This window comes from Kryptolebias marmoratus, linkage group LG16, assembly GCF_001649575.2.
Source record: "Kryptolebias marmoratus isolate JLee-2015 linkage group LG16, ASM164957v2, whole genome shotgun sequence".
NCBI classification, from domain to species: Eukaryota; Metazoa; Chordata; class Actinopteri; order Cyprinodontiformes; family Rivulidae; genus Kryptolebias; species Kryptolebias marmoratus.
In genome coordinates this window covers 25,018,195-25,045,312 of record NC_051445.1, presented here as the reverse complement: position 1 = coordinate 25,045,312, position 27,118 = coordinate 25,018,195, and the positions used below count along the sequence as shown (strand labels likewise).

The 27,118-nt window shown below is 41.2% G+C and overlaps 3 protein-coding genes across 7 annotated transcripts in view; all 3 read right to left on the bottom strand.

Annotated features, from left to right (window-relative positions):
* LOC108234230 (matrilin-2) overlaps positions 1–2,594 on the bottom strand; it is a 23,881-nt gene extending 21,287 nt beyond the window's left edge. For 3 of the 4 annotated variants that reach the window (XM_017413273.3, XM_017413272.3, XM_017413274.3), the window contains exon 1: positions 2,397–2,594. The gene's annotated coding sequence lies outside the window, so the exon portion shown is untranslated. The remainder of the gene's footprint in view (positions 1–2,396) is intronic. The other variant, XM_017413271.3, reaches the window with a different exon arrangement.
* Positions 2,595–3,510: 916 nt separating this feature from the next.
* On the bottom strand, positions 3,511–15,237 carry LOC108234148 (lysosomal-associated transmembrane protein 4B). Its single transcript, XM_017413103.3, has 7 exons — positions 15,006–15,237; positions 13,457–13,568; positions 10,894–10,967; positions 10,550–10,672; positions 10,345–10,443; positions 8,588–8,683; positions 3,511–4,591 (listed from the first exon to the last, which is right to left on the bottom strand). The coding sequence occupies exons 1-7, from the start codon at positions 15,114–15,116 to the stop codon at positions 4,511–4,513; spliced, it is 696 nt and encodes a 231-aa protein (XP_017268592.1). The 5' UTR covers positions 15,117–15,237; the 3' UTR covers positions 3,511–4,510.
* A 5,550-nt stretch (positions 15,238–20,787) lies between these two features.
* On the bottom strand, positions 20,788–27,085 carry LOC108234142 (protein LYRIC-like). Of its 2 annotated transcripts, none has more exons than XM_025005299.2 (13): positions 26,460–27,085; positions 26,127–26,246; positions 25,572–25,653; positions 25,079–25,267; positions 24,730–24,780; positions 24,400–24,540; positions 23,692–23,775; positions 23,522–23,584; positions 23,288–23,430; positions 22,866–22,982; positions 22,634–22,741; positions 22,341–22,467; positions 20,788–21,703 (listed from the first exon to the last, which is right to left on the bottom strand). In XM_025005299.2, the coding sequence occupies exons 1-13, from the start codon at positions 26,787–26,789 to the stop codon at positions 21,639–21,641; spliced, it is 1,620 nt and encodes a 539-aa protein (XP_024861067.1). In that variant the 5' UTR covers positions 26,790–27,085; the 3' UTR covers positions 20,788–21,638. The 2 variants fall into 2 exon arrangements, with proteins under 2 accessions (XP_024861067.1, XP_017268583.1); XM_017413094.3 differs by having other exon boundaries at positions 23,522–23,590; positions 26,460–27,084.
* Positions 27,086–27,118: the final 33 nt, after the last annotated feature.

Below are 27,118 nucleotides of genomic sequence, written 5' to 3'. Positions count from 1 at the left end.
TTACCTGTCCTTTACCTGTCCATTACCTGTCCATTACCTGTCCTTTACCTGTCCTTTACTTGTCCTTTACCTGTCCATTACCTGTCCTTTACCTGTCCTTTACCTGTCCTTTACCTGTCCTTTACCTGTCCTCTTCAGACTGTAACACCTGCTGCATTCTAAAAGAGATCCATAATCACTGTCAGACAGACAGAATCAAGATAAGTTAAATCAAAAATTCTCTAAACAAAAGTTCTGAGCCATTGCCTGAGAGCAATGAGACAGGCCCAGTACTCAGGCAGATAAACAGCCACACACACACACACACACACACACACGTATTTAGTAACAGCTGACCTAGGACCAGCAGGGGTCATATATCCACATTCAGTGGCTGACCTCTGAATTCACATCTGTTTGACATCTTTTTCACAGAGCTTTGACTGTTCTCTTTTACTTTGCCTACAATAAATAAATAATAACAACATACATTATTTTAGTTTAAAGATCTGCTTCTGTGTTTCTGGCTGTGTTTCCATTATTAGAACATAATTCCCTAAATCCAAAAAAGTTTGGACTTTAAGTAAAATGTAAATAAAAACAAAATGCAATGGTTTCAATTTTCATGAAACCATATTTTATTTACAACATAGCAAACAGTAAACATCAAATATTTAAACTGAGAGATTGTACTGTTTTTAGGAACAAAAAAGGTCATTTTGAATTTTATGGCAGCAACACATCACAAAGAGTTAAAACAGGAGCAAAATAAGACTGTAAGTAAGTGGTACTTATATAATTAGCTGAAGGTGCATTTTGCAACTAATTAAGTCAACTCTCAACAAGTCAGTAAGATGACTGGGGATTTAATGAGCATTTCAGAGAGACTGAATCTCTCAGAAATAAAATGGGAAAAGGTTCACCAGTCTGTGAAAAACTGTGCAACAAATAATGTTCCTCAATGACAAATATGGAAGACTTTAAATGTACTATTGTCTACAGTTCATAATATCATTAAAACAAATTTCAAGAACTTGGAGAAATTTCTGAATTCAAAGGACAAAACTGAAAGTCATTATTGGATCCTTGTGATCTTTAGGCTCTCAGACAGCACTTCATTAAAAACAGATCTGGTTCTGTTCTGGACATCCCTGCATGGACTCAGGAACACTTCCACAGATCACTGTCTGTAAAAACAGTTCACTGTACCAGCCACAGATGATGGTTAAAGCTCTATCAGGCAAAGAAGAAGCCATATTTAGTAATGCTGCCATCTTCTCTGAACCAAAGCTCATTTGAAATGGTCAGAGGAAAATAGAAATCTGTTCTGTGGTCAGACAAATCAAAATTTAAAATTCTGTTGGAAAGCCAGAAACTCCACATCCTCCGTACTAAAGAGGAGAGGGACCGTCCAGCCTTATCAGCTCACAGTTCAAAAGCTAGCCTCTCTGATGGTAAGGGGGTGCATTAGTGCCTCTGGCATGAGCAGCATCACCACCATCAGTGCAGAAAAGTATATACAGGTTTGAGAACAACATGTGGTCCCATTTAAATGACTTCTTTTTCAGGGAAGGCCTTCAATATTTCATCAAGATAATACTAAACCACATCCATTACAGCTGCATGACTTCATAGGAGAAAAGTCCAGGAGCTGAACTGACCTGCCTGCAGTCCAGACCTCTCATCAATTGACATTTGAGTCATCATGAAATGAAAAATCCAAATAAGACCCAGGACTGTTGAGCAGCTAGAATCCTCCATCAGACCAGAATGGGACAACGTTCCCTCTAAAAGCTCCAGCAGCTGCTCTCCTCAGGTCCTGACGTTAAAAGAAGAAGGGATGCTTCACGGTAGGAAACATGGCCCCGTTCCTACTTTTTTGAGATGTGTTGCTGCCATAAAATATAAAACTACCTTGTTTTTTCCCCTAAAATTGTATAATTTCTAAGTTTAAACATTTGATGTGTTCTATTGTGAATAAAATCTGTGCTCATGAGATTTGCAAATTGAATTCTGTTTATATTTACATCTTACACAACGTCCCAACTTTGTCAGATTTGGGATTGTACATGAGGATAAGTGAATGTTGAGTTTTAACTGTGAAACACAAAACCAGCATGTGCTGAGCAGCTTTTAGGGGACCTGTCCTGATCTCTGTTTTGCACATTTCCCTGTCCTGATGACTTTTCAGGACACAGATGAAGGAAGCTACATTGTTTCCTGACTCAGACCTTACAAATACACAGTTGATTAAAAACCAAAACGAAACATTTTACAAACTTCATTAGTTCAGTCATTGAAATTCTGTCATTAAATATATATATATATATATATATATATATATATATATATATATATATATATATTAGTTCATGGCTTTCAAAAAGAGCAGTTTAAACAATAAAAAGTGTACTCACTTTATTCTTTAAACCAGCAAACCTTCAATTCCTTGAAGCAAAGTTTTCTAAGAAATCTCCAAACTGAGTCAACGGGAAAGTTCCTCTGGAAAATGAAAACCTCGTCCAGTTGCTTGACATAAACATACAGAAATCCCAGACTTCTGTCTTTGTGCTTTGCTCAGCTCCATCTGCTCCATCTCTCTGTTTTCACCCCCTTCTGACTCCAACTTTGGAGACGCCTCTCGTACAGCTCGGTCTGCTGCTAAAACAATAACTGCAGGACGCGTTTAAATCAGATATTGTTACTCAGGTTTGTACCAGCCAAGTGGAATAAATCCCCAATCTGACACGCCACAAGCTACTTAAACGTTTTTCACATTAGGGCCTGATTAAAAGGAAAATAAACCACATTGTGGAATATTCTCATTATTTATAGTTTATTACCTGTATAACAAGCAAAGAAAGTGACTGTAATTTCATAAAATGGGGACAGAGACAAACTCTCTGAATCTTAAGCTTAATAACAGTTTCTGAAAAGACTGGAAATTAAAACAATCTCATTTCTAACCAACCATTTTGATGTACTAGCTGTGAAAAAAGAGTAAAGTTTGAGTGAACGGAAAGAATTTCTTTGCTAAAATTTAGGAAAGTTTAGAGGGCTCAAAGATTGATGTGGCATTTTCACACAGTAAGTTGAGCATTTAGTTGTAAAATCACCAGAAAATTATAAAACCTAAAACTGCAATTGTTTAAAAATTGTAAAAGATCTCAAAGTGCCAGTTCAAGTGTGTAAAGCCCAACTATCTGTAACCTATAACCTCTGAATGAAGATTTCCCTGAGGTTTAGCCATCAGTCATTTCACCAAAATCTCATGGGAAATTCGTGAAAATTTGAGGAAATTTCTTTTGCAGCTTTTGTTAATTTTGTCTACGTTGTACGATGTATTGCTGCTAAAGGTTCCAGCCCACTACTTCCAGTGATTTTCCTGTATTTTTCTTTTTAACGTTGTGGGAGTAGCAAACTGAGAGTCATGACTGAAACAGAAGAATAAGAGCTGAATAGTAATCAGCGGTTTAACGCTCAACAAGTTCGACTTCAGGTTTATTTAAAAACAAAATGAAACACACAACATTAGTTCAAATTTTATTTTAATAGACAAATAAAGGTCCCATCTTTATTTTCCGTACAGCAGCGGTACTCGAGGTGGACCAGCGGGACATTTTGTTTCCGTCGAGCAGCCAGCCGATAAGTGCATCTGGTGGAACGAGCTCATGTTTACACACACATTGATTGAAAAAACACAACCAGGGTTCATATTTACCACGCCTCAGCATCTCATTCATACTGACTCCAAGGAGCGAACCGATTCCACTTCAGAGCTTCTTCTATGCTTTAAAAACAGACGTCCATCAGCAGGAGACATTTCTTGTCAGTCAGTAGAAACACACATTTAAAGGGTAACAAGAAGCACAATAAAACACGATTTATTCGGACTCTACAATTCTGTTCGAAGGACAAAAACAAGGTGATATGTTTGATGTACACGAGGCTGCTCTTTGATCATGTCAGAATACAGGCAGATACATCTCTTTGGGAAACTTTCAGGTGGCGCACCCCGACGGAAAGTTGTGAACGAAGGCAATCCAACCCTGATCGCGAGCAGAAACAAGACAAAAGCAGACACACGATGACTCCGCTCATCCGGACGCACTTCACTACTGTGGGCAACGAGCTTGTCACTGTTGCATTTGTGCTCAAGATGAATATGTCTCTACAGGACCCACGTGATACTAACACAGACACACGGAGAATAAATAGGATTAATAAAAAATATATATTATCTATCAAACTTTCTACAGCTTCCATATGTTGTTTCACCAGGATTCAAACACATGAAAAGGGATGATACTACCAGAGACAGAACAGAGGAAAGTCTAAGTTCAGCGGTAATAACAAGACGAGCCGAGAGGTCAAGGTGATGGTGAATGCATGTGGACATACGATGGACACATCTGCACATGCACATCTGTATGCTACAACATCGTTAGGAGTCAAAGGTTCACTGGAGAGGCAGTGTGGTGCATAAATTTAGCTGGGGTGGGTTATTAACAGCAGGACGCTGGAGTAGCTTTCAGGCTGTAGCAGAGGTGTAGGGGGGAGGAGCCTGTTTGGGAGGGACGCTGACGTTGTCATCATACGGAGGAAGCAGCACCTGGACGTGAAACAGGCAGAAAAGGAGAAAAGTAGTTGTTGGTTGGCATCGCTCTTTCACTTTAACATCAGTTTATTAAAATTATAATGGCAAAAGGTAAGGAGGACCCTACAGCCAGCAGCCACAGCTAATCGATGTTAGCCACCACAAAAATGTCTGCAATTCGGTCACTTTCACAGACACCGAGCTAAAATGAGATGTGGCTGTAGCTGAGAGTCATTCTCAAAACCCTGGCATAAAAGGCAGCAGGCAATATGAAATCCTGCAAGGAATGCTAGGCTTTTAATTGTACGTGTTTTTGCTGCCTTTCACAGTGGATGATGACGTGAAAAATTAAAAATCCATCAGAACATGGATGGTCTTTGCAGGGTTTTGGCGAGGCCTTCAGGCACGCGGCGGTCCTCCCTTTATGTGTAATAGGTCCACAGCAGTTCTCAAAACCTTTGCAGTGAGGTCAGGGTGGTTCGTCATCATGGTGGCAGTGCAGCCAGGACAGAGGGCCTGTGTGCACTGGCGGGAGAATCTGAGGCAGGACTGGCCTTATACCATGATCGTGACAAGGTCACAGTTCCCCTGAGGCTGTACCTACATCAATGTAAGTCCTGGTGATGAGCAGAACGTCTCTTATTCCATCTCAATACATCCAACTTTGTGTCTGGAAGACGGTGTGCTTAAATTCTACAATGACTGGATTCCATTTTCAGATTAAGTATTCAATAATCCGATTCAATTATTCGTTTATTTGTTCACCAAACCAAACACGAGAGTTTGGAGGAAATTAGAATGACACACATGGATGCAGCTGATCCTTTCCACTGGCAGCAGCCATTGTTTAATTTACGAAGACAAAACATCAATCTGTTAATGCATCTGTGTCTTGTAAGATATGCAGAGAAACATGAACTAAACAGAGAGGGGCTTAGAGATCATCTTTGTAAAGAAATGTTACTCTCATTTCCCTCTCTGACGTATTTCAGGGTGACTCACTGCTTCTTTAAAGCGTCTGACTGTGTGGGTGTAAATGACTTATGTATGTCCTGGAAACTGTCTCATATGGACTGCATTCGTGGACTTTTGACCCAACTGCTGTATTGCTAACGCTTCCCCTTCCAAGCTGCTAACCAAAAGCCGGCTGCAGTCTGCGGGGAGCTCTAATTGAAAATGCCTGGCTCTGACCTGTGGAGGTGAGCCTGATGTTAACATTTAAAGCGACAGCTTCTTGTTTTTCTGCTACTTTTATTTATTTTTTATTTGAGCTCCAAAGTTGACTGCTGTTTGTCTCTCTGCAGCCCAGCTGTTTTCCACATCCAGACCCTGCAGACGTCTCTGCTTCTTAAAAGCCCACGGCGTCACATAAAACCACGCAACGTATCGAGATGTGACGTGTTGCTTCAGATTGTGTCAAATGTTGCACTCTGTGTTTGAAGGTGGGAGAACAACTTTCATCAAAATACCTGTGAAACCCAATATATGAGAGGTCAAACGGACCTGAAGGACACTGAGAGCTCCCTGTGTGTCTCCGCTGATGGTCCAAACAGCTCATTGGATACTTCTACAGCCTTGTTTGTTCTCCCTCCTGTCATTGTAGAAGTGGTTATAGTAACTTATACGGTCAGACCTGCCAGGCCTGGGCAACAGGACACCAACAAGAGGCCCAGAAACTTGCTGACAGATCTCAGTTACTGTACGGATGAGTCTCAGCAGCCCTCCTAATGACTTTGGCAGCACTGAGCCTCGTCTCTGCGTCCCTGCTACTGTGGCCTCCTAAAATCCTCCTGCTACAACAGCCTGGCTTTATGTTTCCTTCCTCCCTTCAACATGATGGCTATACAGACGCCAGACGGGCCTGAACACAGGAAACCTACGCTGACGATACAAGCCTGACTGGTGATCTGGACTGAACGAGGAAATAATTTTTCCACATTTGTGAGTCGTTTCGTTGGCTTTGGAAATGGAAGAAAGAAGTAAATCAAGATTAGACATTGTTCTATCCTGGATCCTGAATTGAGGATGTAGACATAAACGATTGTTAAACAGACCCTGGAGGAGGTAACAGTGTGTGCAAACGCTGTGAACTTTGCACATATTCACAGTTTATACTTATTATAATACTTTAGATTACATCTCGTAACGCTATGATAGTGTCTGCTGCACTCAGATGTACCTGATAATACTCTATAGTTACAGAACAGTCTGCTGACTTCTGTTTGAATGTGGAACATTTACTCTTGTAGTAAATGCTAAAAAAAGCCCTTTTAGAGCTTTACACTAGACACAGAAGTAGTGTCGGCAGTAGTGTTAGTGTTAAAATAAATCAGATGATCATTAGGTGTTGCAAGCAGACATTTGTGGCAGTTTAACATGTTTAACATGAACACAAGTTCTCTGACAAGAAAATATGTTCCCAAAAATATCCACCCAAACCCTGTAATTCTCTCTTATTCAGGGCATCAATAACCACCATAAACAACTACACTGTCATTACATTTGGATTTGAAACTCTTCCTCTTCACAGATGAGATGTTCACAACTCAATTCCAAAGATGTTGGGATGTTGTAAATCTTGTAAATTCATTATTTATTCACAGTGGACCATAATTATTACACCAAATGTGATAACTAAGAAATTAGACAATTTTTGTAAAACAAAAAAAAGGTGATTTTGTTTGTAAACGTCAGGACCTGAGGAGAGCAGCTGCTGGAGGTTTTAGAGGGAACGTTGTCCCATTCTGGTCTGATGGAGGATTCTAGCTGTTCAACAGTCGTGGGTCTTTGTTAGATTTTTCATTTCATGATGAGTCAAATGTTTTTTTAATTGGTGAGAGGTCTGGACTGCAGGCAGGTCAGTTCAGCTCCTGGACTCTTCTCCTATGAAGCCATGCTGCTGTGATGGATGAATGTGGTCTTGCTGAAATATGCAAGGTCTTCCCTGAAAAAGATGTCATCTGGATGGAAGAAGATGTTGTTCTAAAATCTATATATACTTTTCTGCACTGATGGTGCCTTTTCAGATATGTAAACTGCCCATGCAAGAGGCACTAATGCACCCCCATACCATCAGAGAGGCAAGCTTTAGACGGTCCATCGCCTCTTTAGTACTTTAAGCATCATCTGTGGATGGTTCAGTGATCTGTGTTTACAGACAATGATCTGTTGAAGTGTTCCTGAGTCCATGCAGTGATGTCCAGAACAGAACCAGATCTGTTTTTAATGAAGTGGCCCCTGAGGGCCTGAAGATCATGGAAATCTAATTCTGACTTTCAGTCTTATCCTTTGAGCTCAGAGATTTCTCCAGATTCTTGAAATTATTTGATGATATAATGAACTGTAGATGATGAGATATTTTCAGTCTTCTGAATTTTCTGTTGAGCATTATTCTGAAATCGTTCCACTATTTTTCACAGACTGATGAACTTCTGCCCATCTTTCCTTCAGCCTCTCTAAAATGTCCTTTTTATACCCAGTCTTCTTACTGATCCGCTGACAGTTAATCTACTTTCTTGTAAAATGCTCCTCCAGGTGTTTCTTATTCGTACCACTTATCTTTGCAGCCTTTTGTTGCCTCTGTCCCAACTTGTTTGATTTGTGTTGCTGCCATAAAATTTAAAGTTACCAAATTTTTCAAAGAAAGATAAAAAAATTAGTTTAAACATTTAATATGTTTACTATGCTTCATTGTGAATAAAACATGAGTTTATGAGGTTTGCAAATCATTGTATTCTGTTTTTATTTGCATTTTACACAAACTTCAACTTTTTCAGAGTTGTGGTTGTACTCCAGATTGAAGAAAAATAGCCAAAAGCTAGAGTATGCATTTTATCTTTTAATTAGCTTTTTTTAAATATTGTTTTCTCTCTAATAAAAAGGGAATAAAGGGGGTTTGCAGCAGAGTGAAGGGGAAATAGTGACAATATACTAAATATAGGGAATCCACAGCTTTCTCAATTAAAGATTACACTTGGTTTAAAACTATAAAGACCCACAGGTGCAGCTTACCGTGGTGTCGTTGGTGGTAACATACAGCAGGATTTCAGAACCACCTCTGCCGCTCACGTATCTGTAGCAGTTCCACACACATGCCATCAGATAGGCCTAAAAAAGCAAATTAAAGGCATGAATTGCATGAAACTCTAATATTTAGGAGCATACATATTCTTTAAGTAATGACATTTCCTAGATGATAGCTAACAACAGCAAACTCCTTTCATTTAACCTCTGGACAACTGTGACACCATTTTGGTTTCTAATATCTGCAAACAGCTGCGACGACTGAAATGAGATTTTGTGTAAACATTCCTGTTTTGTCTTCCTATTATCAGGTCCAAATTGAAATTTGTTCTGTACTTTAGTTTGAGAATCATATTGGTGTGTGCCCTTTTCATTAGCCTCCGCTGCTAAAACAATCACATCAGCGCTGTCAGAGCTGTAGGTTCCTCTTTGAGCATCACTGTGCTGTGTCCTACAGACGGAGCTGGAAGCAGCATTTATTTTGAGAACAAACACTTTGTTTTGTTAGAGTCGTCCAGATTTATGTCCCAAGGCGTTCCAAAATATGAATTAGGTAATTTTGTCCCTAAATAAGGTGTGATATATTTCCTGCACACAGACAGGCACGTGTGGCTTCAGGGTTAGATGAACAGTCTGCCTCGTCGTGCACAAAATGTACGACTGCATGTTACCTAAAAAAAACTAATCTTTGGCTCTTTTGAATTCAGACTCCATTTAAAAGTTCTTTCTAAAGGGTTATACATCATTTAACAGCTGTGAAAAACAAGCTCCTGTTGTTCTCTGCTTTCCAGAAGTCATCTGGCTCCCAGCAGGTAGTTTGCTGTGGGAACATCTTAGCCAAACACAACACCATCTGCTACATCCATCCGTTCGTTTGTCCGTCGATCCGCCCATCTGCTCCCGGCTCCGGAGCCAGTCTGAGCTCTCTCTTTCTGACCGCTCGAATGCTCTAACCCCATTAGAAAGCCTTTTAAATGCCCTGACAGCGCCGTGACACAAACACCCTCCACAGGAATGTGCAGAGGTCCGTTTGCTCGGTTTACCTTTCGAAGAGTTTGGACATCATTAGAGAGAAAAAGTGAAGCTTCTGGGTGCTTGTTTGGATTTCTAACCAATAAGTGATAACGAAAAGGAGTATCTCAACATTATTAAAGCTCATAAAGACTTTTGAATGTCAGCAGAGCTGCACGATAACCACAGCAACAGATTTAACAGAACCAACAAACATCACATTAGACCGATAATAATCAGATTTTTGTTTAATTAACTTTTATTTTCTTCTCCCGTTGGACCTGTATTATTCCTTCATTTCATTAGGCACATTTCTGACTAGAAGTGCATCAGTATTAGTATTATTAGTAAGATAAGTCCGGTGAGAATGCCAATTCAATTTGCAGGTACCTCTGTGTACATTTATGTTGAACAAAAACACTTTAACTTAATCAATCTGATCCTAAGCTTTAATCCTTTAGTCCCTTGTGTTTTAAGTAAAATAAAATGTCTGTGGCAAATAAAAAAATAAATAAATCAATCATACAAAGGCACTTTAAATGGACACCCCACAGGGTTTTTGAAAAAAAAAAAAAAGGTTGCATAATGTTGTTAATTTTGTCAGAAAATTTGTGGTGCAGCAAATATGCGCCTAATGGGCTAGAAAAGATTTTTAAATGCTGCTCTCTCTTTCTATATATATATATATATTTATATATTACCATATGTGTGAAGTGAAGCAAGTAAAAAGTTACCTTGAAGCTGAGAATACAGCCAATGAAGAGCAACACGACGAGGACCAGGCACACGTTACTGAGAGCGGCGACCTCCTCTTTATACGGGAAGTTATCAGGCTGAGCCGGAGACAGGCGGGCAGGAAACAGTTAAAGATGCACCTCTCGTAAAGTACCTGCAGACATGAAGCCTTACGAATGTGTAAAAATAAAACCATTTTCTTACCAGCTGCTGCAGGTAGTCTTGTATCGTGTTTGGGTAAACCACAATGCTAACAGCCACCAGGGTGTTGAGGGCAAAGTCAAAGATTTGGTAGCAGAAAAAGGGGATAATCCAAGCAGCGCGCAGCTGAAACAAAAACGTTCATTTTAGGTGTTTAGACAAATAAAGTGGACGCAAACTTGACTGCATGGGAATTATTTTGTGTATTTAATAATGAGAAAAGGGTATTTTGGTTTATAACGTGTTTAAATGTGCACAGGGTTAATGGTAATTTTGTAAACAGTTTGGAAAGCTGCTTACAAAAACATGCGGGGCTTCTCAGTTGTACAAAGAAATATTTTCCTTACCTTGTATGCTCCGTATGTTGCCATCCCACATATAAGTATCATCAGCAGAGAGATCGCAGAGGCAATGCACATGTCTGCAGCAGAACACAAAAACAAGGTAGGATTTCAACCTGCGCACGTTTCCACTGGAACTACATGTTGTATTCAGTAGGAGGTCAGTTTGGTTCGTGGCACACACACAATTCAGAAAATGTTCAGAGCGTCACGCCTGGCTGATCTGCGAGCAGAACATCGTGTGCAGCGAGGAACAGGGACATGATGCCACCGTCAGTCACAACACAAGAACTGACCCCACATCTGTGAGAGCATCACCCCAAACCAACCCAGCATCACAGAAGAAAACCAATAACTGGCTTACATAAGAACAGGGTCTGCCAGACTAAAGAAAACCATGTGGCGCTACTGTTGTTTGTCCTCTAACCCATTCATATGCGAAGAGACTATTTCTAATATAAACTGGTTTTTCTGCAGCTCTGAGTCACAGGATGAATCACTGTTAGGCTCCTGAGACCAAAGAGAAAATATGTCACTTTATTTTTTAGTCTAATTCAGTAAAAACGTCATGAGGGTTGACACAGAACCAGACCTTGGAAATATCCAACACTAAAAACATCAAATGCCAAAAATGAAAATACTCAAAAGCCAATGGAAAAAGCTCAGGTATTTCACAACTTGCACTTTTTCACCAAATAGAAGAAAGAAGCTGGGGACTCACATGTTCAGTTGCAGGTACATTATTTTCAGCAAGCATTTGCCTCACGTTAAACACCAAATTCTGCTTTATTCTGTTTGTGTCCTCTTGGTAATTTTAGTCTCTAATATGCAGTCTGACAGCCCTTTTTAGCGCTGCTTTTGTTTTCCAATAACTTCAGTTCATCAGCTGACAACACGGGGGGTGTTTGCAGACAGATCAGCTAAGCTTTGCAAAAAAAAACAAAAAAAAAAACAAATGTGAATAAACAATTGATTTGCCTCTGCTAAAACAAGTATTAAATGTTGCTCAAAGCTCAGCAACCAAAATGTCTCACGTCTACGTTATAACATCATGGGCCCTGCGGACAGCTACTGTATCAAAAAATTGCTGGCTAAGCTAAGCTACGCTAAACTAATCTACACGACCAAAGTCTATTTTGAACTGAAAAAAAGTTGGCAAAAAACACTTCTGTATCTAAATCTAAATTGATAGTTTAGTTAGTATTTAGTTAGTTAATATTAACTTTTGGAGTCAATCCAATTAAAAATGGCCGCCACAAGCAGCCTTAGAAAACAAAAATGGCACACCTCAGCCAGATTTAGAGATACTGAGCTAAAATTCAGTGTGGTAGTAGATGAGCACCATCCCCAACACCTATTTAAGAGCAACACACCGGGCAACATCTTTGCTTAAAACTTTGGCACTAACTATGTTTGTTTGTTAGCAAAATATATCAGGAACCACTGACTAGATTTTAATGGAGCTTCTAGAAAATGATTATTGGCTGCTCATCTACAACTGATTTACTTTTAGAGTCAACCCAATACAAACTGGCCACCATGTTTACTTTTCTCCTACAGTTTGAACATGAAAATGTGAGCATTTTTAAAGAGTTTTGATTGTTACAGAGTTCTGTCACAGAGCTAATGGGCCTTAATCTAAAAAATAGCTATAACTTCATTAATTTTGCAGATATTGTGCTAAAATGTGGTGTGGTAGTAGCTGACATTTACAACACATACTCTAACAGATCATGTAAGATTTCACAGTATTGCATGAGACTGTGCATTATGTCATTTCCAAGGTTTAACTAAAACAGCTATAACTCTTTCATTTCCCCAACAAAAGATTATCTTAGTCTAAAACTCTGGCAGGAAAAGCAGCAGGTGATGTGCATGCCTTCAATGAATGCTAGGCCTTTACTTTAAGGCTCAACATCCTATAATACATACTTCTATTAATCTTTCTAAGTCAATGAAGCAATGATCATGTGTCAAAAAACTGCTATTTTGCTGAAACAAAAAAAAAACTTACTTTGGGGCAGATTGAAAAAAATTTCTCAAACTAATGAGCCCCAAAAAACGTAACAAAGCCCCACTACAGCTAACTCTGAACTTTCAAAAGTGCTCAGAAAAACGGAGCCTGCTTCAGTGTTTTTGTGTTTGTTTCTGCACCGGCTGGCACAACCTTTACTAATGGATCACCCTAATCCTGGGACTGTATAGTCCTTCCCAATCAAGTAAAACTGTTCCCGTGTAGTCCTGGACTAAGACAGCTTTGTTTTGGACAGATGGACAGGAGGCTTGCATGTCTGCGGCTCACTGTCCTCTAAATGTGTGAGAGCGTCTAACAACACAATAAACCGTTTTATTAGTTGGGTGATGGACATCCTCGCCCTGTGAAGACATACAGTATGTTACAGTCAGAAACACCAGATTTTCTAAGTATTTATTTGAGAAAAGTTAAGTAAATGCAACAAAAATAGTGGAGCTCATTTTGTAGGATTAGTCTCTGAAAGCTCTGATAATGCTGCTGCACAACCCCGCCGGAAACATTTGCTGTGAGACGTCGGCTTTCTGGGTTACTTACTGGCATCGTCCATGACATCCAGGTCGTTAGCTAACTCGGCGCTGGTCAGGTGGTACTGCTCGGGATCGCTGAGCGCCGTGAGCAGGATGAGTAACACAACGGCGTTGATGAGCTTAGGGACAGAGGACATATGGGCAGATAAACACCACAATACGGAGAGTTAGGCAGATGGCAAAAAATCCAGACAGTAAAATATGCATTTATTGATGAAGGTGAGAGGCGATAATGTTTGTAATGTGTGTGTGTTTGTCTATAGTTTTAGAAAAACATCTCATAAATCACTGAATGGATTCTAATGACACTTTGAGGAGGTAATCATTGGATGTACATCTTCAACTGATTAATTATTTGAGTCAACCCATTTCAAGCTGTCACCACAGCCTGCTGACCTTAGGAAACACTAAAATAACTAGAACTCAGCCAATATTACAGATATTGAGCTAAAATTTGGTGTGGTGGTAGCTGAACATCATCCCCAACACATACTTCAAGCGCTACACATTGTGCAATATTTTTGCTGAAAACTTTGGCATTAACTGTTGGCGTCAACCCTGTCTGTCTGTTGGCAAAATATCTCAAGAACCACTTTAAGTTTTTTTAATGAGACTCTCAGAAAGCAATCATCCAATGCACAACGTTAGCCAACGCAACTCAGTCAGTTTCACAGATGCTGAGCTCAAACCCTGGCGTGGTAGTAGCTGAGAGTCATCCTCAGCACAGTCTCTGAGCGCTGACAGATCTCATGAGACCTCTCAACAAGACTGTGTTTAATTATCAGTCACAAAGTCTGACCAAAATGGCTTCAGCCCGTCTCATCAGAAGGTGATTTAAATGTACATCTCTGCATTCCTTCAAGGACTGCCACAGGCATTTATTTGTACTCTAAATGATTTACCTATGAGCAGTATTTTAAACAGCGACCAGTAAACAATAAATACATTAACAGAGTAGTCCCTGAGGGTAGATGCTGAACTGTGCACGCGCCTTCGTCTCTGTGTCCCTGATGGTGGATTTCATTACCCAGATGACTCATACTCTATTGATGAGGTGAATGTAATGGAAATGTCTCCGCAGTGGATAGGCAGCCTGGCACATAAAGCTGTTACCTGAAGAGGCCTGCTGCTCATTTATTCATAGGGAGCGGAGGGTGGATTTTTCCACATGTGGTGTTTGGTTTAATTAACCCTGTCCTGTACATTTACCTTGACATATTCCACAAAAAAACATATATACTTCTCAAGAATGCATAGCTTTAAATTCATTAAAACTTTCACAAATCTTTTCTAAAACCTTAAGTTAAACTTATTGATGGAAATGATTAGGATGACCTGACTCAGAACAGACAATGTAATGTGTATACACTGCTCCCACCTTCACATTTATGTTAAGTTTCTTACACTACATAATGACACAATCAGAAAGTGGCAGGTTATTCTAAAAGAAATAACTCCCATCTTCCCGTGGAAGGTAAAATGTAAGAGTAAATGACAGGTTAACCCTCCCAGAGCCTGTCTCCTGCCCACAGAAGCAGAGACAGACAGGTGCTCACCATGTACCAGACCCCCAGGATGATGGTTCCCGTGCGGACATGGCAGCACAGGCAGCAGCTCGTGGAGTACCAGCGGTCCCACGGGGATGTCAGCATCTTCTCTGGGAGCATTTAAACGCCGTCTGAGTCGCTGTTTGGGGAGGAAAGACGCGCCGCGGTCCGAGCAACGCCGGCTCCCACCGAGGAGTGACATACGCAACACCAACCGCCGCTCAACTGCCCTCTGTTTACTCTGAGCGGATTAAAGAGGCGCGAGCGTCAAGCGCGAGGGAGGGGGAAACCAGACTTCCGGTTTCAAAATAAAACTATCCGTTCATTTCCTGTTGCCGTTTCAGGGGAAAACTCTTCTCTTGCAACATAACCACATAATATAGTCGTTTTTAATCGGCAGACATACACATTTATGGATACTTTGGTTGAGGTGAGGACTTCTGTGCGACGAACTCGAACCGAAGCGTCGCACCGCGCTTTTATTTTGAAGCCGTGTTTCCGGTGAAGCGCAGGCTGCGTTAGTTAAAAGACGCCACAAGGTCGTCTTTACTCCCGTTGATAAACACCGAGGCGTGGGACGAGATGCGCGCAAATCCGATGATGTAACCCGAGATTTCGAGAAAGTTATGCAGCGAGCACAGGATTAAAATAAATACTTTAATCTGGACTTTTCTAGTCACTTCTCTCTACACAGGGTTGCTACACATTTTCCATTTAGAGGTTCTACACTTCTACATATTCTAATTTTAAGTTTTCTGATGATTTTTTCAAGTATTTCTATTATTTATAACATACATAGATTTACTGCAGACATTTGTGCAGTGATCTTAATACCAGAGTTAGCTTTCTTCACTACAAAAAAATATAAATTGGTAAAACTGTGTGACCATTTATAGTAAAATAAAAATAGTTTATGTTTTAAGGCAAGGTGACTTCATGTTACCTATATTATAAACCATTATTGAAGTAACTTCACTTTTTCGTTTAGAGGCACATCAACATATTAAAGGGGCAAAACTAAAATGTAAAACATGTTTCTTATCAATGAAAAATTCTGTTTTTCCCCATTTCTAATATTACGTGTACCGTTTTATCTATAAATGATAAGATAAGATTGGATTTATTTTGGATAAAAGAAAAGGATGTGTTGTGAATGACTCTCAGCAACAACTACATCAGAGTTAGCACCATATCAGTAAAACACACTGAGGCCCTGTACACACAGGAACAGAGTTTTGTGGAAAACAAAGATTTTTTATTGTAAACTGCATGTAAACTCCACCCAGAAAAGCGATCCTGCAACCTTCTTGCTGAGAGGCAACAGCTCTAACCACTACGCCACTGTGCCACCCCTGTACACTTTCATATATTATCATAAAAAATCATGCTCAGAGTCTGTGCTGTGAATGACTCCCAGCTTCAACCACAACAAATTATACTTCAATATCTGTAAAAATCTCTGATTTATCACCATTTTTGTTTCAGCAAAGGTCAATTAGTTGTGGTGGCCATCTTGAACTGGATCGACTCCTAAAGTTATAGAGTCATATAGTCTGAACTTTAATAATCTAATAGTTTATTTACATTTTTATAATATATTTTGTGGTTGATGGGGACTTAAAGTCACAGATTTACATTTAGTAAGTAAAGACTGTAGTTTTCAGTTTAATTTAATTAGATTTTAGAATGTTTTGATTTGTTTTTTGTTGCCGAGGCGCCCAAACACAAGAGATTAAAGCTGTCAGGTTCTAGAAGTTCTTGTCATCATGACATAAATGAGACGTCATGACGACCAGGGAGCTTTCTGAACCCAGACTGAGTCCAGACCAGTCATTTCTCTGTAAGTGAACTGTGCACTATTGGTCGTTTGCAGCAAGCCTATAAAAATATTGTTGAGTTTCAACGAGCAGCGCTCCAAGCAGCCTGGACTCTTCCTTCTAAAGAACTTCTAGTTCAGGTGAGTTTAGAAACAGCTGCTCTCTGTAGTATAATCACTGTAGTAAAATGAATTAGGATCAAATCAGTCTAAAACTTGTTTGTCGTTGTATTTCCAGTGAATATGGATAAAGGAGACGGCCCTCACGTCGACGTGTTCAGTAAGGACTTTTCCTTTTTCTGGTTTCTAATGCAGCAGCTTCTCCCATCATCTGACTTTAAACAGCTTTCTTACTAGAACAAGTTAAATACTGAGAACTGCAGTAAAAACCTTTGCTAACGAGACAAAATCTGTAGCTATCACAACACATGTCCAATAAGTATGCAGTGCTGTGCTAAAGTTGTTTTAAACCACCTCTAATTTCCTTTTGAACCTTTATTGTGATCTTAGTCTTGATATCGGGCCATGACAGCATGTTGAGCTGTCCCTTACAGAAAAGCTTTCCACGTGAAAACATGTTGACATGTGGCACATGTGAAGGTCTGGACTCGGAGGTCAGACTTTAGTGGCTTAACCCACCAAATAACTGAATAAATATATAAATGAAAACTTTGAAAGATTCAAAACACCTGAAGAAATTTCAAAGAAGTGGAGTTTTAAAGATTACAAAAATGTCTTCTTGACTGAAAGGTTTGACAAAAGATGGGTGACTCAAGACTTTTGCACAGTATTGTACATGTAATGTAATATCTGTAATATATATCTACATACTGAGGAGAAAGTTGTGTTGGTTAGTGATAATTGTACAAGTCAAAAACAAGTAACTCTACATTTTCTAAATGTTTCTGCAGTGCGTCGGCGTGAAATCCTAGAACGAATCGAGCAGGAAGACTATGATGACCTCTTCCAACTAATAGAGGGTTTAGTAGAGTTCATGTTAGAACGAGAACTTCTACAGGAAATCGAGGCTGTCGTAAATGAATTTTATGTTCTGTTGCAAAACAACGCTGCTGATGACGACAACATCGCTGAGGACCATGAGGCTCAACCTGAGGATCCTGAGCAACCTGACGGCATAATCCCAGAACCTCAGGGCCAAATAGTCCTCCCAGGGGCAGACGAGGAAGAAGACGATGAAGGCTACTGGGCCGACGTGTCAGAAAGCGACAGCGGCTCTGACGAGGATGTCCCATCACCAGCCCAACAGCCTGGGATATCCAGGAAGAGGAAGAGGGAGGACGACGACGATCCAGCCAGGAAGAGGGTCAGAAAAGGGAGCGACTCAGAAGAGGAATCAGGGTCTGCATCCTCCTCTTCCTCAAAACACCCGAAGCCAAGAAAACACAGAGGAGATGAAGATGAGGAGGATGGCAGACCCAGAAAACGGCCTGGATTTTAACAAGGTTTGCTCCCATTACAGCCTCACCACTTTAGCTGCAGGCCGACAAGAAACTTTCCAAGATTAAAGTTTCAGGTTCAGTTTTCTGTGAGCAGAACTTGTTGCTCTAAAGTCTGTCCTGTTTTCTGCTTGATAGGATCTGTGAGAGTTGTCCTCCTCTTCTTTAACTTCTCCAACCACCACCTCTCCTCCGTCAGCAACAGTCATCTGACCATCTCGTCTTCTCCTTCATCAGTCATCTCTGCTCCACCATCAGGGAGCTCCAACCGAACATCTCTCTTCTGTCCTCAGTGACCACCAACTGAGCTCCTCTCCTCCGCCCTCAGCGGGCACCAACTGAGCTCCTCTCCTCCGCCCTCAGCGGGCACCAACTGAGCTCCTCTCCTCCGCCCTCAGCGGGCACCAACCGAACGCCTCTCCTCCGTTCTCAGGGGTCATCAGCTGAACTCTGGCTGCCCCTCAGAACTTTCTGCTCAGGCTGGTTTAAAACCAGATTAAAAAAAATAAATTTTACCTCTGATTTTACTTGATGTTTTTGTTTCTCTTTTTTTTGTTCCTTTATTTTCTTTATCCAGATGTTTGGATCAGGTTCTTTGAGTCTTAGACCCAGATGTTTTTGGTCAACTTATTTTGGTTTAATGGCAACAAAAAAATTTTTTTTATATTTTTAAATGTTAAACAGTGAAATAAAGTGTATTTTTTTACTAATTGGTGTTGAATAATCACAAATGAAGAAAACAGAAGCTTGGTGTTTAATAAAGAAAATAAAATGACAGTTTGGATGGGAGACAAAGTCCTTGTGGACAAGTTTGATATTTTCTACAAGTTACATCTTAAGGTAACTATAACGCTCCACCATTGAAGAAAATATTGTTTTTAGGGTGAAGAATCTCCTATAATGGGATATAAGCAGTTTCAAATCATTTACAAACTGGTTCAAAGGTTTCCAGTTAAGTTTCTCTGTCTAAAACTAAAAAGTCTGTCTCTTTACTGCTTATTTTAAGTTGGATATTCAATTCAGTTCAAAGATACGTTATTAATCAGTTCCAGTTTAAAATTAAATGTTGTTGTAGCTCATAATCAAATAAAATAATGAAAATCCAGAGCATGAATTTCCTCACAGAACTATCCTGAATGTGTGGTTTTCACTAAGGGGTCACCTGTGACTTTGACCCCATGACCTTGAAATCAATAGGGATCACTGTTGACCCTTGAGGTGTCCAGCTGTGCAGTTTGACATCCCTAAGTTAAAGTTATCGATTTAGAGCTCGGACAAGAAACTGTCCACAAGCAGAAGGACAGAAGGACAAACGGTGCGTAAACATAATCCGTCCTGTCTCAGGACGGGCGTGTAAACACTCGATGTGGAGAGTTTCTCCTATAAAGAGGTGTAGTTACTATTTGTCCATAAAAAACAAAACTTAAATGATCAAACTATAATTCAAACAATCACTTGGTGCACATTAGTTTGTGGTTTTACGCAGTACAAAAAACGTCCAAATAATTGCAATTGCAACAATAGATACATTGCAACTGCAACAAAAGAGCTGAAACTGAGTCGTTCAAGTGAAAGGAGACATGACATTAGCTAAAAACAGCAAAACACAAGCCAAAAGATAAATGTAGCCAAAGGCTAACCAAAAAAGCAAAAGAAAGCCGAGAGCTAAAAAGTAGCACAATGGCAGCTAGAAGCTAAAAGCAGCAACAAGCTAGTTAAACCCTAAAAATTAGCAAAACGTGCTAAAAGCTAAAAGTTTGCTAAATACTGCAGCAAAATTCTAGACAAACTAAAAGCAGCAAAGCCCTACCTCAAAGCTAAAAAAAGCAAAACATTACCTAAAAGCCAAAAATAGAAAAAAACACTAACAAGCCACAAGTAGCAAGATGTTAGCTAAAAGCACCAAAAAGAAAGCTAAGAGCTAAAAAGCAGCACTACAATAGCTAGAAACCAAAAATCATAACATGCTAGCTAAAATTTTAAAGTAACAAAACACAATCTAAAAGCAGCAAAAGATTAGCAAGCCTAAGTAGTAAAAGGCTTCATTTCGTAGCTAAAAACTAAAATAAGTCAAGATGACAAAGAGAGCAAGCAAGTACGCTGAAGCAGATTTCAGAGAACAATGAATTTCTATCAGAAAAAATAATTTAAAATCAAGTTTAGTATATAGAAAAGCATAAAAGTTACAGAAATAAGGTCACAGCACTCATCTCCTGAACAAGCTGAATGCTTTGATATATGAAGAACTGAAATAGCTTGTACTTGTATAACGCTTTATCTAGTCCAAGGACCCCAAAGCGCTTCACACTACAGTCAGTCATTCACCCATTCATCCTCACATTCATCCACTGATGGTGGTGAGCTACATTGTAGCCACAGCTGCCCTGGGGCGGGCTGACAGAAGTGAGGCTGCCATCACACCAGCGCCACCGAGCCCTCTGACCACCACCTGTAAAAAACCCTAAAAACCAGAAACTGTGCACATGCTGAGTCAGCATTCACACAATCACAAGTCCAATGATAGAAAAACTGGCCTTTATTTAGTCTTTTTACATATGGCTTTAGTTTTTCTTTTATTACAAACAAGTTTTACAAAAAGGTTCTGAAGACTTCTGAGTGGAGGAGAGGTGGAGAATGAAGAGTTTTGGATCGGAGGCTCCCACCCATCTGCAGCCGTAAAAACAGCGAGAGAACAGTTGACACACTGCAGAAAGACATCGGACGAGACGAACCATGTGGACAGAGCTGATGGCATGTTCAGAATCACAGCGAAGCGATGGAAAAACACAGAGCAGGCACCGTTCCCTTTTCTGTGCCTGACAATGCTCGTTTACATCACAATAGTTTACAGCTCCAACGCCTCAATCTGAGACGAACGTCGGCGCAAATCAAAACGCTGGAAGGCAGAGGCCAGCACGTCTTTCTGGCCCGGTCATGAGCATCCCCGGCGCCCGTTAACAGTTTGCATTTTTTTCTAGAGTCGATGGCATTCGCCATTATCCATCAAGACGACAAGCTTCTAAATATGATCAGGATTTTCTACATGTCTAATGACTACAATACAGCTCCTTCGGTTATTTGATTCAGTGGAATTAGAAGACAAGATCAGAAGACTGGATGCATACAAAAAAAAAAAAAATAATAATAATAAAATCATTAACACCTCATTATATTAGATTGCACTGCATTTTGTTTCAGTTTTCAATGATCCGACAACTGACACAATGTGTATAAAAACTGTTTCACTTTCAGACAGGTTTTAAGGTAAACTCCTTCAATAACGACCGTTGTTCAAAGTCCCTGTCACTTCAGGTGTTGCATAAACGGGACGTGAAGTCTTTTGCATACAGAGGAGAGCAGGCGGACGTCTCAGGTCTCTCTCCTCGCCTTCTTCTTCTTTGCTGGCTTGGGTGCTTGACTCTCCTCAGGTTTTTCTGCGGAAACAGGAGAAATGATTACATATATATCGTTTTTTCCCTCTTTCTTATAAAGCTTTTCACATAAAGGAATGGCAGGAGAGAGCACTCCATTTTCCAACTTCCTCCAGGCAAAGAATGAAGAGTGCATACAAAAATAAATTATTTCATAACAGCTCATACTGAAAGTTATGAGCTGTGTAAACAAACAGTCCAGTTTGAGCTGTGAATTCAGACATTTCTGCATGTAAAATGTTGGCTCCAACAAAATCTCTGATTCACATCTGAGCCTGCTGCATCAAGCTGCAGCTGTTCAAACACTGAAGTCTTTCTGAAAGGGTCGGGTTCACAGCTCAGGACAGTCAGTACAAGCTGCTGAAAAGAGCCACAGTACAGGAGCTTAAAATGGTCTTATATACTAGTTTTATTTATTTGAAGCTGGCCTTAACCTAAAACAGCTACAATTCAAGCCGACATCTTGTTCCTGTGAGTGTCTTTGCAGACCCTGTCTCTGGAATTTCTCTCTACAGCCTCTAGCTGAGCAAGAACCATACTTAGTTGAGATTTGTTAAGGTTTTTTTTTTTTTTAATCCAACAAGCAGTTTTCACTCAAAAGTGTCACGAGTGTTGCCGAGGAGCTTAGGTCTGAGCTTACTTTGCGGTGTTGGAGCAGGAAGGTTGTTCTGCTTGGCAGTGGGCTCTCCATCGGCGGGCTTCTGTGGCACTTGTGTGATGAAGGGTTTCTGGGATATGTTGTCCTTCGCTTGTCGCTCCCCTCTCGCCTGTTCAGAAAAGGTAACCAAATATGGGTCGGCTGTTTTGGTGGGGAAAACGTCCGCATGACTAATCAGAACATGAATCACGCGGTAAAATGTCCCGAAGAGCGGGAACCAGTCGCAGCTCCGGATGTTTCTCAGATCGTGTTTCCTCCTTGTTGACCCCACTGACCTCAGCAGCAGCTTTGACAGGTTGGACGGCAGCGGAGTTCTCCTGAGCAGGTGGTGGCTGCTTCATCACCGAGGCAGCAGGTGTCGTCTCCTTCACTGGCTCCTCGGCCTGCACACAACACCAGGAAGGTCAATCAAGTATCCGTGGCTGTCCTAACAGTGGAAAGCGAAGCTAAAACCATAGAGCAGAAGCAATAATAAACACCCCCAGTGGGATGGCTTCTTATCGTTACCTGGCCTGCTGCTGCCCCCTCCTCAGCAGTCTTCTTCTTCTTCTTTTTCTTCTTCTTAGTTTTAGCTGCTCCATCAGTAGTGGCATCTCCCTTGTCCTTATCATCATCATCCTCATCCTGTAAATAAAATAAGCAAATCCTCTTATTGTTTGAGTTAACATGCAAGAACAAGATAAAAAAGTATGCTTTCCTTTATAAGAAGTGGCAGTAGTTCATTTTTGCTGTGCTATGAGAATGTAGGGGTTGTAATATTCTTAAATAAAGTGGATTACAGCATTAAAAGCCTTTTGTTGATTCAACCCACTCTGTTAAATCAGCACAAACAAGCAGAGCTGAAGTCAGAGAGAAGAAGCAGGACGGCTGTGCTCATCAGTGACTGAACCATTCATTTTTAAACTTCAAGGTAACTTTTTAACACTTACAGCCGCTCCCATTAGATTGCCCTTGGTCGGCTCAGGGAGGGGCAGCTCCTGGGCCCGAGGAGGCTCGGGGGTGGGCTCCTCATAGTTGCCCCAGGCTTCAGACGGAGCGTTCCAGTCGGAGCTGGGGTCAGCTGAACCTCCGTCTGAGAAACGCAAACACTGTCAGAGAGCTCGAGGGTGAGGGTCAATAGATGGCTTTAAAAAGAAAGATAAAAATAAAATAAAAAAGCGTACTGAGTCCAGACCACTCATCGTCCACTCTGGGCTGACCGAGCCACGGCAGGTCGCTCACAGGCTGAGGCTCTACAAACACAAACAACTTGTGAATTCAGAAAGACTACGTGTTGTGGGGAAAACAGCACCACCTAGTGGAGAGTTGGTTTTTAATGTTCTGTAAAACTCACTGGTAGAACTGACTCCCAGTCCGGATAAAGAGGCCAGATTCAGGTCTGCTGAGGGCATGGGCCTGTCAATCACAGTCCATGACTCTGAAACACACACGGTTACAAAGCTGTTCAACACAAGTCACGACAAATCAAAACAAACACGTTTAACCAGCAGCTTCTCTGCTCTGCGTTCAAAATTTGAACACATTTTTCACACAATCCTAAAACTCTACGACCTAAATAATTTTTCCATTTTAGTAAAGTATCACTTATTTTACTGAAAGAACTTATTTGTCAAACAAGCCATATAAAAACTTTTTAGTATTAATAAAAAACCTGACAATTAATGTGACTCTAAACTTGTATTAGATTTTTTTCATCACTTAATGTTAAATATTTTAACAAAGGCTCATCATTTTTATTCTAAGAAGCACTCCATCTACAAAGACACTAGCAAAACGATTGGTGCTTTTCGATCACATGGTACGGTTCTACTCAGAACCTGAAACTTACAAACTAATATGGTTCTGAGCTCGGTCCGAGGTGCACTACAGTGTCAAAATCACTACATTTCTTCCATCATATCAATCCTACAGTTTAAGAGTCTTAATAACATACCAAAGACAAAATATTTTTGTCTTTTATATTTTAAATGATTACAAATCGGTTCCAAATCTGTCCCGAGTGCATAAAAGGCTGATTCAACAGGTTACAGGTTCTTCTTACCATCAATCCCTGCCCTCCAGAGTGGTGCTGGCGGCCTCTGAGTTGCCCAGGAGCCTATATTTGGAGCAACAGTGTTTGGTGCCGCTTTGACCGCCACGTGGGCGGCAGCCGCTGCCACCACAGCTCCACTGCTGCTGTTGCCTAACACCAAAACATATATATAGGTACATGCTTAATTCAGACACAATTACCAGAAGAAGCCAACACAACAAACACCGACAGGTCTTGGGAGAATCCCAACATAATAACGAGCTCCCACTGTTATCACTGCGGGCGGACTTTCTGAATAAGTAATGAGTAACGAGGTGAGGCATTTCTGCTGCTAATTACCTTGAGAAACAGCAGCCTCCAGCTTCTCCGCCTTCACCTTTGCAGCCTCTCCTAAAACAATAAAAAAGGTCAATAAACGCCATCCACAGGAGGCCGTTTCTGAACACAGGACACACGCACACTCAAAACACACTTCAGCTATAACGCTCCAGAGACAGCTCGCTTGAGATCTAACTCCCATAGTGCCAGTATTTATAGTTTGTCCTGTCAACAAGAGGCTGACAAAAGGCAAAAACAGAGAGCGAGGGAGAGCAAAACGCCTAAATGAACGTCAGGTTCGGTTGTTTATCTGCACTGCTCCAATGGGTTTGTTTTCCCAGATGTTTATACAAAAAACAACCATCAGCACCTTTTTTCGTCTTCTGGCTGGCAGGTGCAGGAGCCGCAGCAGGAGGCGCAGCAGGGGCTTTGGGCTGCTCCGGGGGGACGTTCACAGGTGTGCTCCCCCCTCCGGGGCTGGCGGAGCCATCACTGGAGCTCTTGTCTTTCTTGCGTTGCTCCCGTTTCTCCTTGTTGCTGACCTTCGTCTCCCACGTTCCTGAAAGAAGGCAACAAGAGTCCAGGGTCGAGGAACGGCTCATTATGGGATTAGCAAGAAAACGCAGCGCGGATTAGGCAACTGCATTTCTTTTTTTTTTGTGGAGAAAGAGGGGGACTTTCAGGCTAACGCTGTTTTCTCTTCACCTAAACCTTCTGTTTCTAATAATCTATCACAAAATCTTATTAAAAAAATAAACAGCTGTTAAATTTTTAGTATGTGGTTTAATAAAGTACACATTAAATACTTGAAGTTGTCTTCAAAAAGCCGTCGCACTACAAGCCAATTCTGATCATTTTCCAACCTTCTTCTGGTTCTTTGCCATCGCCGGTCACCGTCTTGGCCTCCTTCACAGCTTGTTTGGCCTTCTTTTTGGACTTCTTTGTCTGCGAAAACGAAGCAGAGAGCATCAAATCTGATGTTCCACCAGCGATGACTGTGGCCCTGCACGTGATTTCAACAGAAACGAGAACGTCGAGCAACTTATCAGCTCCAAGCTCACTGAACCGAAGTCAATCAAACCAGCGGCTTTGAGCTCGACTGTTCAGAGACGATTCAACGCCCATGAACATGTTTATGAACTTTCTGTGCCAAATTTCTCCAGATAGGAGGATATATTTGCATATCCTGATGGCAGAACACCCCGAGTCATCTGTGGATAAGATACGGCTCATTTCCAAGGTTTTGGTGCATTTGCAAAACGAAATCTGTAACCTAAAACTAAAATAACTTGCTGTAAGCAGTACATTACATTGCTGCCTGAGCTGCTGTTTTCATGAAGCTAAGTAATTACTGAAACATGTACGATAACTCCAATATTTGTCCTTGATAAATATTGTTAGAGCCCACTCCAGATTACCTCAGCAGTCTTTTCCGTCCTGCCTTCTGGAGGGGCCGGCTGGTGATGTGGCACTATCTCCTCCGACACTATCGCTTCTTCCTGAGGCTCAGCGACAGCTCTTCCATTTGGCTGGGCTTTCTAAAAATAAAAATAAAAATCACATATGACGATTAAAAAACCGAGTGCACGGAGAAAGCCACCAACTTTCCCCGCAGTTTGAGTAACATTCAGCCGATATGGAGGCGCTAGCTACGTGCTAGCGTGTAGCTAGTTAGCTTCTTAGCTCCTCGTGCTAACAGCTCGGTGAGCGAGCTGGGCTCAAGTCTGACGCGTCCGGCTCATCTTACGTGCCTTTTCCGCCTTTTTCCTCTTTTTCTTTGGTTCCTCTGCCTTGACAGCCTTGTTGGTAGCTCGCTTCACTTCGACTCCGTCGTCTGCGAAGCTCTGACCGGTCCGCTTCCTGAAGACAGCCCGAAACAGCGAGGCCCACAGGACAAGCAGCAGCAGCACTCCGGCGCACGCCGCACCGAGGATTATCCATGGCGGAATGAGCTCAGGCTTCAGCCCCAGATCGACACCGAGCTCGGAGCGCAGCCACTCCAGGCCCTCGGACAACACTTCATTCAGACGATTAGTGAGCAGCTTGACCTGCCGAGAGGCCGCGTCCTGCCACTGCTCCATTGCGATTTCTCTTTTCAAGCAACTGGACGATTATTCACGCTTTGGTTGTCGCTACTCGCCGCGCTAGCTAAAAATAGCGTACCGATTTCGACATGATGATAGCTAACAATGAATTCATCAGGCAGCAGCATCGGCCAAGCTAGACGAGCTGCTAAGTAGCAGAATGTCAAAAGCGCTGCGGTGACGAGCCAGTGAGCTAGGCGACGCCGTCCAAAGATCAAACACAAGTGCGAGCTGCCTAGCACAATGAGACTACAGCAAGTTCACCTCATATGGTTCCGTTATTACTGGAGGAGAGGTGTGGCCTTCAGGACGGTAGTAAACTCCAG